The sequence below is a fragment of the Macaca thibetana genome, chromosome 9 (genome assembly GCF_024542745.1).
Source record: "Macaca thibetana thibetana isolate TM-01 chromosome 9, ASM2454274v1, whole genome shotgun sequence".
NCBI lineage: Eukaryota > Metazoa > Chordata > Mammalia > Primates > Cercopithecidae > Macaca > Macaca thibetana.
The window spans coordinates 106,788,843-106,804,675 of NC_065586.1; the positions used below are offsets into that span (position 1 = coordinate 106,788,843).

A 15,833-nucleotide genomic window follows, 5' to 3' on the forward strand; every position below is an offset into this window, starting at 1 on the left:
TGATCTATGGTAGACTGCTTCGTATGTATTCATAATTGTCAGATTAGTAGCTTATAACTGTATCAATGTGACTGCTAGCAACTTAATGATTTACTTATTTAACTGTCTCTAATGGAGTTGCTAGGATAAAAGGACAGTGTTTAAGACTGGACAATATATTATCCAGTGTATTTCTCCTTCATTCCATCACATGAATTTTTGCTTTAAAATTAAACATCTTGGCTGGGTGTGGTGGCTCACGCCTGTAATCCCAGCACTTTGGGAGTCTAAGGCAGGCAGATCACTTGAGGTCAGAAGTTTGAGACCAGCCTGGCCAACATGGTGAAGCCCCATCTCTATTAAAAATACAAAAATTAGCTGGGCGTGGTGGCAAGCACCTGTAATCCCAGCTATTCGGGAGGCTGAGGCAGGAGAATTACTTAAACCTGGGAAGTGGAGGTTGCAGTGAGCCAAGATGGCGCCACTGTACTCCAGCCTGGGCAACAGAGAGAGACTCCGTCCCAAAAAATAAATACATAAGCAAAACTCTTATTGATATACTAAGTGTTATTAATGATTACTAGTTGAAAAAACAAAATTTTAAGTTTTGTTGTCATTGGTTAATTTAAAAATGACATGTTCATAGCAAAAACCCTAATAGCATATGTACTTCAATAAAATTTTATTTCAAGTATTCAAACAATATAAAAGGTCATACAAGGAAAAGGTTCCTGCCCTATCCTAATTTCCAGAGGTACTTACTGTTAAAAAGTACTTGTTGGCTGAACGTGGTGGCTCACGCCTGTAATCCCAGCACTTTGGGAGGCCGAGGCGGGCAGATCACGAGGTCAGGAGATTGAGACCAGCCTGGCTAACACAGTGAAACCCCGTCTCTATTAAAAATACAAAAAAAAAAAAAAAAAAAAAAAAAAAAAGAAAGAAAGAAATAGCTAGGCGTGGTGGCAGGTGCCTGTAGCCCCAGCTACTCGGGAGGCTAAGGCCAGAGAATGGCGTGAACCTGGGAGGTGGAGCTTCCAGCGAGCCGAGATCACACCACTGCACTCCAGCCTGGACGACAGAGCGAGACTCCATCTCAAAAAAAAAAAAAAAAAATTACTTGTATAACTTTTCCAGAAATGTTCTCTGCTCTTTGATTTTACAGACATTTAGTCATACTGCAATGCTGTTGAGAAACTTGCATTTTCTCCTTAATGATACACCTCGGGTCTCTTTCCCTAGCAGTGCATACAGACCTACCTCCTCCTTTTTAAGGGCTACATTGTACTCTTTTGTAATAGAGACCATCTTTTGTAAGGCCACCCTTCTGTGCAGCACTTTGGTTGTTTCTAGTTTTTGCTATTATGAACAACGCCACAATAAATCCCCTTGTCCATGTAGCTTTGATTATTGCTACAAATAAACCCATAGGATAAATTCCTAGGAGGATAATTGCTGAGTCAGTTTCCCTTGTTGCAATTTTAATAGTTCCAATTCTGGCTGGGCACGGTGGCTCACGCCTGTAATCCCAGCACTTTGGGAGGCTGAGGTGGGCGAATCACCTGAGCTCGAGAGTTCAAGACCAGCCTGACCAACATGGAGAAACCCTGTCTCTACTAAAAATACAGAATTAGCCAGGCGTGGTGGCGCATGCCTGTAATCCTAGCTACTCGGGAGACTGGGGCAGGAGGATCGCTTGAACCCAGGAGACAGAGGTTGCGGTGAGCCGAGATCACGCCATTGCACTCCAGCCTGGGCAACAAGAGTGAAACTCTGTCTCAAAATAAATAAATAAATAAATAAATAAATAAATAAATAAATAATCCAATTCACTTCCAAAGAGTTACTGCAACTGACACCTATAGTGTATGAGAATGTCTATGTCATCAAACTTTACAAAGTAAACTGTTGTTAAAAAATAACAGTGATAGTATACATATGCTGAACAGCCGCAGGCACGTACACATCAGCTCATCTGCAGAGATGAATGCTCACAATCAACTGAGAGGAAGCTATTATATTTCCCCTTTGAAGAGGGTACAGAGGGTCACAGCGATTCAGGCCAGGGTCTGAATCTCAGCTCTACTGTTTATTATTCCAGTGACTTTGGGCAGGTTCTTCAAGTTTCTCCAAAATGGTGATATTAAATGAAATAAGGTGTGAGAAAGCTCCTAGAACCAGTGCCTGGATTATTTATTAACATCATGGGACAAGCCAGAGTGCCAGAGTCCCCAGTAAGTTTGAGAATGACCCTAGTATAATAGAGACCTGGGTTGTTTTTCTACCCCTTTCTACCGCCTCCCAGCAGGTTGCGTCATTTCTTTGAATTTTCTTATTTGTAAGGGTCAGTTTAGATATTTCCTATTGATTGAACGATCTGAATAGATATGAGTAGCAGAGTTGCATCACAATGCAGGTGGCATTTTATATTCACAGCAGCATCACAGCAGAAGACAGGTAAGATCTCAGTTCCACTTCTGTCACTGAGGTAGTGTAGAGAGTGGGTGAGCTTTGGGGACAGACCAACCTACCTGCAGTCTTGCTTCTGGCTCTTAAAAGCTGGGTGACCTTCAGCAAATTCTTGTAGCCATCTGAGCTTCAGTTTTCTTAATTATAAAACAGAGTTAACAGTTGCTGCTCATGGGGTTACTGTGAATATAAAGTAAGATAAACTATGAAAATACTTAGCAGCTTGTTAAATATTAAACGTATGCACAAACAGCAATAGCCTCACCACCTGATCGTAGTTCACTTGTAGGTCAAGGAGGGACAGGATGCTTCTGCGGAGAGGAACAAAGAGAGGTGTTACCAGTCTTCACCTCTCAGTCACGCTCCCATTTGTCAAGTCAGGTGACTCACACTTGTCTGGCTTCTGTCACGGTGAAGCGCATGCTTGGGGGAGGGGAGTGGTGAGAGACCAGGGTCAGATCAACGCAAGGGCTGCAGCCTCAGCTAGGGTTCTTTATGCTTTTTCATTCCTCCAGGAGAGAAGTGAGAAACATTTAGAAATATTTACCATTGCAACTTTTGAATATACTTTATGTTTGACTTGCAAAATGGAAGGCTTGTTCAATGTCATCCTGGAAAACATTTTGTGGGATCTGAGGAAGGATGTGAACTACCTCTAGGTTTTTGCGGTTGTGTTGCCCTCTCCCTTCAAATCTGTTCTAAGTTCAGTTATTATGTAACATGCGGATCGCAAATACTAAGCTATAATCATGGAGATGGCATTCTGAAAAACACCTGTGAATCATTCATTTTTTTTCCATGTTTTTAATTTTGAAAATTTCAAACTTACAGAAAGGATGCAAAAAAAGCCCAGTGAATACCTAGATTTATCCATTGTTTCTTATTTTATCACATATGCTAGGATATTATTTTTGAGACTCAGACAGCTGCATTCATATAACATGGTCCTCTTTTTTTGCCAATAAAAATGTAATGGGAATAGACTCACTTATATCGATGTTGTGACTTCCAGGCTGTCAGCTTTCTGGGGTTTGAGATCTGTTGTATTAATATTTGGCTATAAGGTTGGAATATAAAGAATTATGTTTGTAGTAAGTGCCAGATTGAACATCTTATGCATAAAGTATGCAAGACACATTATCCCTAACCCTAACAGAGACTCTCCAAGACAGGATCTCATCAGTTCTGATTTACGTATTTGGTAACTGACACTCAGAGAAGTTGAACTATTCCACTGGTAAACTGCAGAGTCTGACTCGAAAACAGGTCCTTTTGACCACAAAGCTCTTTCCATCAAGGTTTTGGAGGATTCTGAGAAAAAGATTTCCGTGCAAACACAGAAAAAGTTTTAATTTTATTTCTGGGAGAGCTGCAATGTTAATTTTAAGTAATTTCCTTTCACTAAGGAAGTCTGGGGGTGGGAATATGGGGTGGAGGATGGAGATTTAAGGAAACCACGGTTAGGAATTTAGTGATGGAAACTGATGATGATGAGCTAACTATTCAGAGAATGGACAAAACTCTGGTTCTTACAGCCTCTTACTAGCTGTGGATCCTCCCGACAAATCACGCTAATGCCTCCTCATTTGTGAAATGGGAAAAAACAATCAACACCTCTTTACTAGGGTTTGTTGTTGTTGTTTTTTTTTTCCTCCTCAACTGCATTAAGGAGAAGGGGGAAAGAGTAGAACAAGTTCCATCTGTAACGAACAGAACAATGAATTGAGCTACCTACATACCTTCGGACCAGCCTACCTGTTTCACGTTTTTGTTTTGTTTTTGTTTGTTTTCGTGAGACTCAATTTGGCGAATTGTGGCAAACTGATCTTTATGAACACAAGGAATTGACAGTGTCATTTTATATTAGAGGAGGAAGAAAGGAAGATAAAAAAAGGGAGAGGGAAGGAAGGAGAGAGAATGATGGCAGAAGTAAGGAGAAAGAGAGAATGATGGCAGAAATCAACGGAGGCGGAGGCGCAGTTTCCTGAGGCTGGAAACTCAGTCTGGGGAGAAATGAAAGCGTCTTTTAGGGAATTCAAGTAGTTGCCAGGTCTCAGGGAATCCATCTTCAGAATTTTCCTCCGCGTGGTTGCGGGAGGAAGGTGAGTTGGGTGGAGACCCTGAGCAAACTCCTCTCCAGGCCATGGGGCATGCTGGGCTCTGGTTTCCCAGGCACCCAAGGCACGATTTTCTCTACTTCCCGGGGGTGTTGGCGTCAGGACTTAGAACTCCTGTATGCCGGCCAGCCGGTGAGGTGTACTGGGCGGCCGCTTTCTCCGGTCTTTGCTCTGCTCCGCAGACATTTCTGCGTCAGGTGCCTAGCATATTCGCACCCACGTGCCAGGACATTAAGCTGCACCTTGCGGAGTGGCTCTCAGCCTTGAAAGGCCTCAGGATGTCCGCGTCCACAGCTGTGAACCGGTGAGTGCAGGTGGACGGGCGCACGCGGGAACAAGGGTAATTAACAGGGCTTCAGAGGGCGTGACGGTGACCGTACGATGTCGGCAAACTCTCTTTTCATCCTTTACATTTCCGCCGAGATTTGGCCAATAAATAACAAGAATAAAATGTACGCATGGTTTTGTCTTTGCGCTCGTAGCGTCGTGGCGGGGTCTTTTAAGTGAAGAGAAAAAGAAACCAGAAACCCACGGTGGCCCCACCGGCTGCTTCCGGGGACACCTGAAATCAGCAGCTAGAACTGACAATTTGGAGAGCCCCGGGGATGGTCATCTGAGACCTGGGTTACAATACAAGTCCCACCTCGGGGCGACTCCAGGCTTTCTTCCCCTCGGGGTCGGGTGCCTCAGGCGCGAGTGGCGCTGGCCGGATTCCAGCCTCGGGCAGATGTCAGGCCCGGCACACTTTGCATGGGCGATGCGCGCGGACGTCCTGGGCGCTCTCGGTCCGTCCGGCTTGGCAGGAGCTGCGAGAGGCCGCGCGCACGGTTCCCGGCTGGAGCGAGAGCGCGGCGGCGGGCCGCGGGCTGCGTGTGTCTCCTTCCTCACGCGGTGTGCTGCGCCGTGGAACGCTGGGCTCCGGACCTTGGGGGTACACTGTGGCGGGTAGCGTACACCGCGCTCCCTCCCGGCTTCCTGCGCCCAGGGTCGGCGGACAGAGTTCCGGGGTCCAGCTTGGTGCTGAGCAACCCCCGGCCGCAGAGCAGCTCCAGCCGGTCGGGAGACGCCCCCTGGCCCCCGCCCCCGCGTGGCCGGCCCGGAGGAGCTGGAGCAGCAGGAGGAGGAGGCGGCGCCGCCGGGACTGCCTCCTCCCCGCCCCTCGCGTCTCCTCCCCGCGCCACCGGGAAGGACAAGGGGACTGGGCACGGGGACCCCGGCCAGTGAGCGCCCGTGGCCCAGGACCGCCCCTCCCGTGAGCTCTCTCGCCGCGATCCCGGGCGGGTCTCGCCCCGCATGGTGCTGGCAGCAGCCATGAGCCAGGACGCGGACCCCAGCGGTCCGGAGCAGCCGGACAGAGTTGCCTGCAGTGTGCCTGCTGCCCGGGCGTCCCCGGCACCCTCCGGCCCGCGAGGGATGCAGCAGCCGCCGCCGCCGCCGCCGCCGCCGCCGCCCCCGCCCCCGCCCCAAGCCGGCCTACCTCAGATCATCCAAAAGTAAGAGGGAGAAGGGAACAGGGACGAGGGGTGCGCCTGGGGACGCACCCCGAGAGCCCCCTTTGTGGTTTCATCTCCCGTCCCTGCTGAACTTCGCTCGCCCCCCTTGGGTTTGAAGTTTTCTCGTCCCCCCTCTGGGCAGAGTCGGTGTCCTTCTGGCTGTTAGGCTGGAAAGAGGGGAGCCAAGTTCTTTAGGGAAAATTATTTTGTATTTCCTTATCTCCTTTCTCGTCTCTTCGGGGATGGTACTAGATATTTTGAACTAAAATAGCTCAGATTGGGGGGAAATGGCCCAGGGACTGTGTCATCTTTCTGGTCCCAAGAGGACGCTGGAATGGAGAGTCGTGCGTGAGTGTGTGCGCGCGCGTGAGGGTGTGTAAGTAAAATGCCAAAAATTAAACCACCCTTCATGGTGCCCCTGAAACCAACCAGTGACACTGGGGTGAAAAGGGAGGTGAGAATTTGTAAACAACATATTTTGCTTTGCCCTGAAAGTGTAGCCACGTTTCAAGAAGGCCATTTCGAAGAGTTTAGCTACGCAACCGTTTTCCATTAATGTTACCATCTTGTGACTCGGGTGACCCGTGCGACTTGGGTCGTGAATTCTCAGGTCGGCCTTCCCAATGCTTGAGAAGGTTGAGGGTGGTTAACAAGCCCCGAGAGGCTCTTTCAGCCCATTTGAGGGACATAGAAGTAAAAACAGTGATGCTTTGTGTTGTTTGTTCTTTTGAGACTGCGTGTGACGGTTTAAGGCCTAGAATGTTGGTTTATTTGAAGGATCTCTACTCTCCTAAGGGTTTACTCAGTTTGTAATGAAGTCTTCAAAACTAGTTTAAGAAGTGTAGGAAAGTGAATGATGAGCACCTCTGCGAAACTGACGACACTGGATGAATACACGTAAGTACAGCAAAATATGCCCTCATGGAACAGAGCAGAGGTTTTCCGCTGCTCTGCTGATGCTTTGAGTCCTGTAAATTTAATAAAACTTAGTAACAGAAAGAATCAGTGATGGGTGTAAATGGAAGTAAATAGCAGTTAAGTATTTATTGTTTTGAAGACTGATTTGTCTAATAGAAAGAATTGCGCAAATTCAAGTTTAATGTTAGAAAACGCTGGTATCGTATTTCAGAACAAAATGGTTCCCTCTTTTTGACTGGTGGAATACTGAATCTCCACTTGTGATAACTTTTTGCTTTAATTGGATATTTTATATAACTTTCAACTACAAACAGTTTCCAACTATTCCAAAGTGAAAATATTTCATATTATTATTCTTTTCTATTGTTTTGCAAATTATTCAGCCAATACTAAATATGATTGACAATTTATGTACATCAATACTTAAAATTTATCTTTATTCCTTAATATAAATATAAAGCAACAGAGAAAAACTATTTAAAATTTAAAGTTTACTTAGTGAAAAATCCAATTTGGCCAATTATTAATTTGGAAACATCTGATGTACTTCGTATGGAGCCAGTGCCTTGTGGCTTGAAATCAGGCTGCATATGAAGTTTATTGAAATTGCTTTGGTATTGTAATCACCTTGCACTTTTCTATTATTTACTTTTAAGTAGAAGAAAACCGGGAACTTTATATTCACAGAAAGGTCTTTGTAGAAGGTTATCTGATTATGAAATACTGCCAAGTTGAAAATAAATATCATTTTATGGAAATGGATCATTTAAAGTATATTTTATTTGCCTCATATAATAAATAATTTACCCTCTAAATTCATCCCCCATTTTGAAAATCCCATCTTTGGAATAGCTAATTTTAAAAGAAAAGACTCGGCTTTTCAAAGATGGCCCCTTCTACTTGAAGGCCAGGATGTAGACCTCAAGAAGCACCTCATTGCTCTCCTTGCTTTACATTGGTGACGGATCAGTGTTCAGGGACCAGGACCCAGGGCTGTGAATATGCCCATAGGATTGGATGTTTGCATACTGACGTTTCAGTCTTTCTTTGTAAGGATGATTTGGAGTTTGTGCTCTCCTTAGTACCCACTGAAATTCCACTGGAACCAGACACAATGTCGCAAACGCTTCATAGGTCCATCTTCAATGTGCCGAAATTTGAGCAGGTTGTTTTGAAATTGCATTTGCATAATTCCATCTGAGCAACCATTTTTATGTAGTTATGAGGTGTGGTTTGCATCAGCCATCTTTGAGAAAATATAGTGGAGCTACTGCGCTCGGCTGCAAAATGAGTTGTCTGCCTGTTGATTTGGGGAATTTTGTAAGCAACAGCTTTGGATGAAATTCTCCTCTGGGGGAATATATATTAAATATTATTAGAGAACCTCTATTTTTTTCTAGTTATTTTAGCGAGGTCGTTATGTAACTCGTAAGAGGAGAAGTTTTGATTGCTTTCAAAATGATGGCGACATCAATCTTCTTCATGTTGCATAGTGTGTTTGAAGATTACAAACATTTTTCCACTTAATGTCTATGTTTACTGATTTTTATTAGTAATGGTTTTTATTTTAGATAAAAGTCAATGACTTTGGATAAACCATAGTAACAATTATAATAAAAATCAGTTCCTGTTCACATGTTATATTTGGTCTTTAGAGAACTGCTGTGTGCTACATTTACAAAGATAAACACATGAAGTGTGATGACTAATAATGAGACTGATTTTGTTTGTTTTATGGGAGCCAGTCTTAGTACTTATGAAGATTGCATCTAGAGTTAATTTCTCTGGAGTACAATGATTTCATTTCCTTATCAATGTATTTTTAGCTTCCATTAAGAATCATCCATACCTTTTCTACTCTTCTTACTGTAAAGATTATCAGCCATGTATAGACACAGATAATTAATATTTTATAAGATTTTAATTTTAAATGTGCATTCTCCAAATTGGCTTAGAGGCATTATTGTATATAAAACATGACTTAGGCTATTTAGGAAACAAGAACTATAAATAATACCCTAAGAGGAGATTTGGGATAAGTTAGGAAATCAGAATAATTTGAGAACTTAACAAATATATATTTTTTCCGTACTAGCAGAAATAAGAAAACATTGACATTCCAGTGAATGTTTTATAAGGATTTATCTCCTCCAACATACACAATGTTTTATTTTTAAAATTATTTTGTTTTAATTGTGAGCTTTAAAAATCAAGCCTAATCCTTTATTTATAAGAAGTTATTTATTAACCTTGATGAATGTCAGAAATTTAAGTTTTAGGTTGCAAGTTTTAAAGCACTCATTAGAATAAAAACAGAGCCACTCAATTCCGTGTGAAATGTTGCAGTTAGCTGTCAGATGGATCCACAAAGTATACCACTAGTCATGGAGGAAAGAAACCAAACATGTGCACCCCTCTTATGAAGTTAATGTATAGGGGATTTTCCTAACTTACTTGATTTGCAGCAAAATATTCCTGGCTAATGCGTGACATCAGGTTGCATATTTAATTTGAGTATAGATGACACTTTTTTCTACATTATTTTTAAAGCAGCGAATAAAAATAATTACAAACAATAGAAAAAGTTTTGGTTTAGCATTTGGTAGCTAGTGTCACCTGCGTGTGTTTGTAGTGAATGAAAACATGAATCCAGCTTTGATCTCTAAAGTTTATAGTCTTCTGTATAGCATTAGAACACTGGCTGTCTATATTTTCAGAGCAAAGTGCTCCCCTCACTCAGAATAGAAAACGTTATAAGTAGCAGCTCCGATTTACAGACTCTAATTTTACAGACATTCTGCAGAAGGATCCCCATGTAACCGTTAGGGGGTCATGTGCAGGGAGGTTGTGCGTGATGTTCACCCACTTTGATGGGTATGCTGACAATTGCATCCAGAACCAGAGAGAAGAAATAAAGAATTTGCTAAAAAGGGGCATTGCCTTGCATTCATACTTGGTCCTTTCTGGAAAGAGGATGGAATTTCTAACATCTGTGCCGGTTAACATCAGTGTGAGCCCACTTTTAGGGGAAATAGGAATACACTTGTAGAAGGAATTTTGAAAATTTTAAATACCATCTTAAACTGCACATAAGACAAGCATTCAGCAGGGAAACCATCTGAGAGGATTAAGCCTTTACCCCAACAGGGAAGAAAAGAGGGGGGGCTATTTTCTTAGCAGCCTGAACCATTCTTTTGCTTGTCTAGAAAGCTTTCCAAAGTTTTATCAGAAAAAGAAATTTTGCTTGAGGGTTTGTTGTGATAAGTATTTTTACATAGTATATACTGTCATTTAGTTGTGAGTTTTTCTCAAATTGCCAAATAAATCAGTATTATGAAATGTAGTACAGGCCGGGCGCGGTGGCTCAAGCCTGTAATCCCAGCACTTTGGGAGGCCGAGACGGGCGGATCACGAGGTCAGGAGATCGAGACCATCCTGGCTAACACTGTGAAACCCCGTCTCTACTAAAAAATACAAAAAAAAAAAAAAACTAGCCGGGCGAGGTGGCGGGCGCCTGTAGTCCCGGCTACTCGGGAGGCTGAGGCAGGAGAATGGCGTGAACCCGGGAGGCGGAGCTTGCAGTGAGCTGAGATCCGGCCACTGCACTCCAGCCTGGGTGACAGAGCGAGACTCCGTCTCAAAAAAAAAAAAAAAAAAAAAAAAAAAAAAAAAAAAAGAAATGTAGTACATTATTCCTATTAGTCACAGTAAAGGGCTATGCATATGGTGCACACAGAGCCATTCTAATGCCAGTGCTGTAGGGGGGAAAAGAAGAATAATTTGATCACCCCTTTTATTTTTCTATCCATGTTTTCTTTTGCTACCTCCTTAGCAGTTTATCTAATTAATAATTTAAAAGACCCAAGTCTGTCCACTGGAAAGTGAACTCTGATCTGTTAAGATCTCTTTGCCTGTCCTAATAGTCACCAGGGGGCGGAAAAAACCCAACCAGGATTGACTCATAGTGAAATGATCCCACATTATCCAGGTTCTTTCTCTTTTGATTGATTGATTTATTTATTTTTTGTGGCTTTAGGTTCTTGACTCCAGTTTAAACTTAATATTCTTCCCTGTCCACAAGAACCAGTCCTCAAGTGAACAGATTGATATAGCTTAATTCACAGGTTTGATAAACAAGAATACCCAAAATGTTGAGAACTGGGGTTTAATCAAGGGATAGAAATTAAAATGGACTGAACTACATAGAGAAAGTAAGAATGGAAGAAGCTTGAGATATTAGAGTTAAAACCCAAAAGAGAAGTTCAGAAGCAGGACTCCCGTCTCCCTTCATCTGTCCTGGTCTCCTTGCCAGACAAAAGTTTGAATGGTCTCCTATACTACAAAATCCTACTTAATCTGATTTTTATTTCCTGCCACAGTGATTATTTAATTGGGGATGGTCTAACTGATATTATTTTGTGTATTTTAACAGGGAAAATTGCTGTGGCTCTGCAGCTGGTGTGAGTGACTGGTAGCTGTGTTTAGAATAGAGTGTTGAAAAGCTTTGCATTAAGTAAAATGATCCATATTCCAGAATCATGGCAAGGATGGCAATTAGTGGTTTGCAGAAAGGAGCGCACGGCAGTTCCCTTTCTGTTTAAAGAACCTGGCTGGATCTTGAGAATATGTGTGTTATCCTGGATGCCTAATACTGCTTGTTCCTACCAGTGAGTAGACTGGCAGATTCTGATCCTAATTAAGAAGATATATTTTTGAGTCAGGAATGTGCATTTGGTTTCCAACACCACCACGGGGGTATTGTTGGCGAGCTGATAGTTTGACTGGCTCCATGGGTGGTCACTGTTTAAATTCTACCCGACTAAGGAGCTGTACAAGATTTTAGTCTTCGAAGTTTACACACAGCTAGTGTGGGGACAAGTTATCACTGCCAGCTGTTGGGGGAGGAGGTGAAAGCGAGGAGGACCCCCCTCCAAATACTTTGTGTGTGTTTTGGATTATGTTGCGTATATCTGTCTAATATGATAAACTCTTGACCGCGGTGGAAGTTACAGTCAAGTTGATTGATCTTCCTCTTCCCTACAACTCCTGATGGATTTTATAAGATAAGTAAGTCCCTGATGGTTTCTAAGGCGACTTTTCCAACTTGCTGACAGCAGATCTGCAGGGGAGATGGCACATATTGGTGCTAATGTACTTTATGAGCAAAAAGGGAGCAGTTAAGCAACTTGCATGAGGATGTATTGATAACTCAAGCTCAGTTGGACAAATCAATCTTTCCATGTGTTCAGAAACAAAAGGGAGAGGGTCATGCATGTGTTTGGGAGTGGTTATCACCCCATGAAGATAGTTTCCACGCCACTTTTGCGGTATTTCTTTAAGGCTGTGGTATTTGCTTTAAGGCTGTATCAGGGCCACCTGCTTCTGCCTTTTCTTTGCACCTGCTTTCTCCTGATCACACTAATGACCCATCGGTTCTCAGTTACCGCTTCCCACTCTGGCCCACACCTGGAAACCTCCAATTGCTGCTGTCTGGACATCTTAAATACTTTTTGGTTTTGCAACTTGTCTGTAGACTCTTTCCCAAATATGATTTTAAGCTTTGTTAGGCCTGCCCTTCAACCTGCCCTCCAGGAGTAGTCTAGGAGTAGACTAGGTAATATATATTTTAAAGTGTCAGGAGTAGACTAGGTAATATATATTTTAAAGATGCATTGATTTCATTAAATCTCTTCCTTTGGTTTATTTTGAATTAATTATTGAAGAGAATGATTTAAGATCAGTCTGATGTTTTCAGGTGTAAAATGAGCATCTTTGCTCTAAATTAATTACTGGGCTTCTGTCGAGGAATGCCAGAGAGGAAAAAACTCTGAACTGGGAGTCAGTGACCTGGACAAGCCAATTAATCTAGCCTCTCCAGGGATTGGAAATGATCAATTGCAGTTTCTTCCAACAATAAAATTAGGTGGCTCCTGTGCAAATCTTAGCAAACTTGTGGAGTGATCACCAATGTAGAATGCCTCCCCCATCTACTTCCTCCATCACCTGATACAGAATATGTCCCACATCAATTAAATTTAGCCATGGAAATAGGTACATATTTGTGGCATTGATCACCCATGAAAGCAACAATAACCACAAAAAGAGAATGAAATGCTTTCTGTAGCATTCACAAAGAATATTTGGATCAGTGACATAATTTTAAAAGTCAGAAAAATAAACACTAATGTCAGTGAACAGGAAGAAGTTTTATACTGTTCTTCAATCTCTAAAAATGTCTTTGGTATAAGAATAATTTTTTGGAATGTTAAAGTAAGTACTTTAACATTTACTTTAACAAACTGAAAGCAGCACTTTCAGCTTAGGAGACAGAGACAATAATTTCATGTGTCTGAATTGGACTGTGTTAAACACAAGCCGGTGGGAGTGTGTTTGCTGATGTTGTTGGTTTCAGAGGCAGAGAACGTAAACACAGGACACACAAACGTTTTACAGGAGCATGGCTGCGGTTGCTGCAGGGACTCCTGAACCGTGACGCACAGTCAGTCGGCCGCAGAGACCAGCCTGGAGCTCACCCTGAAACCTCTTTGCAGCCTTGCAGATGTCATAGTTGTCCCAAAGCTGGGCCTCACGCTTCCGTGTAGCCTCGCTGAATCAGGAGACCGAGTGTTTCCAGAGCCAGGATGTGGGTGCCGTGGGGCCAATGCTGTGTCCTCCCGTGCTGGCAATAGCAGAGTTGTGGAGAAACTTTATTCGATATTTGAAATGATCAATATTTTAACCTTCTGCATAAAAAGGGAGATGAGTCTGTGATTAAATCTTGATTTAAAGTCTTCAAATATGTACATAAATGAGGATGAACATAAGAATATTTATTGCATAAATTAAAAAAAAAAAAAAAAAAGAATATTTATTGCAACACTGTCTAGAAGAGTGAAAATTGGAAACCACTTAAATGTTTCTCAGTTGGAAAAATAAACCATGTGGAGTTATAAGGTCATGTACTCCTCCACCATTAGAATGATGCTGTTATTTTGCATTGGTTGATATGGAAGGAGGACCATATAATATTAACTAAAAAAAAAAAAAAAAAAAAAAAAAAAACTACAAACAGCATGTATACAAAGATCTCATGTTTGTTTTTGAAAAGATGTATATGAGTGTGTGCTGGTGCCTGCCAGCCTTAAAAAATATCTGAAGAACAAATGCAAAGAACATTAAGAGTAGTTCTAACTCTGGATGGGGCAATTAGAATGGTTTGTCTTTTTTTCTTCCTTTTTAATATTGTTTTTTTTTTAAAAAAAATTCAGTGAGCATATATCACTTTTACAGTAAAATAAAACAAAACTATTTTTTCTTTATCTCTTTCTTTTCCTAACCGTCTGTACCTTTGAGTATTTCATTTTTACAAACAGCCACAGAAGGAGTAGACATTTCACATTGGTATTGCACTATCTTGAAGACTGAGCTGCCCTTTAGCATCTTAGATTTTAGTCCTGAAAGGTGGCTGAGGGCTGTTTTAGCCCAGCTTTCCTGTTTTCCTAGGTAAGGCAAATGAGCATCAGAGAAGTCAAGTGAATTGTTGAAGGTCACACAGTGAGGGAGTCCTCAGGCTGGGATGAGAATCCCCTTATTTCTGTCTCTTATATTTTCTGCTAGGCCACCCTTTTGTCATCCTGGGAATGGAGGAGAGAGAAATGGAGGCATTCATAAATTAACCATGTATGTACTGGCCTTAGTCTACTCACATCCCCTAAGAGAGTTGAGAAAAGCATCCTTGGTTGTGTTATCTCCTCCCACCCCATCCTGCCCACCCACTCACACAGGACTTTTCTGGGAATGGCAGTAGACTGGGTCTCTCCTGGGCATCTCATGCTCTGTTCCTTCCTGCCAAACAGAAGCCAACCATCACATTCTCTTCTCTGCTCTTCTTGGTTCAAGGTTACTTATTTTTCCAGATCCTTAATAGAGGAAAAACCCAATACCTACCTTCCTTTCATGCCCAGAAACGTCCTCTTGATACCCTTCCAGCTGTGGTTTAAAGATGAACCTTTTGAGATGGAAAAGCATAACTAATATTTTTATTTAAAGGAAGCAAAACACATTTTACTTCTTACTCCCAAGCCAATTATAGGAATGCCTGTTATTATTTCTGTCACCCCAATTCTCACTCTGCTTTAAATTTGTTTCAACCAAGGATGTAATTTGGACTGTATTTTTAAAAAGTAAACCTGCTTTGGGGGGACTATATTTGCATTCTTGCTTGCCCTTGAGTGTGCCCTCTCTTGCTTTTTCTTTCCCTGAAGAGTAATTTGTATAACTATAATTTTGTTATCATAGCTCAGGAAATTGGTCTTATTTAATTTTTTTCTAATAAACACTAGATTTTTAACTTTTTCATTTGTCAGATAATGCCTCATATAGCTGTTTTTTTTTTGCATTTGTTTATAATGTCTTTCTCCCTCTTTTTTTTTTTTTTTTTTTTTTTTGAGACAGGGTCTCACTCTGTCACTCAGGCTGGAGTGCAGTGGTATGATCTCGGTTCACTGCAGCCTTGACCTTCCCGGCTCAAGCAATCTGCCACCTCAGCCTTCCAAGTAGCTGGGACTACAGACGTGCATCACCACGCTCTGCTAATTTTTTTATTTTTTGTAGAGATGGGGTTTCACCATGTTGCCCAGGCTGGTCTTGAACTCCTGGACTTGAGCGATCCTCCTGCCTCAGCCTCCCAAAGTGCTGGGATTACAGGCATGAGCCACTGCACCGGCCATCTCTTCTTTTTAATCTACCAAGTATACCCAACTCTTTCTCCTTTCCATGACTGAAGATTACAGGCTAGTTGTCTTGAAGAATGAACCATGATATGGCTGTGGCCATTGTTTCTTCATGACCAAATCCAGGT

General features: G+C 42.2%; 1 protein-coding gene across 3 annotated transcripts in view; it reads left to right on the forward strand.

The window, feature by feature from the left end:
• Positions 1–5,736: 5,736 nt before the first annotated feature.
• Positions 5,737–15,833, forward strand: part of RBM20 (RNA binding motif protein 20) — a 195,079-nt gene continuing 184,982 nt past the window's right edge. The window contains exon 1 of one of the 3 annotated variants that reach the window (XM_050804354.1): positions 5,737–6,055. In XM_050804354.1, the coding sequence (XP_050660311.1) occupies positions 5,856–6,055 (200 nt within the window). In that variant the 5' untranslated portion in view covers positions 5,737–5,855. The other 2 variants (XM_050804357.1, XM_050804356.1) reach the window with 2 other exon arrangements.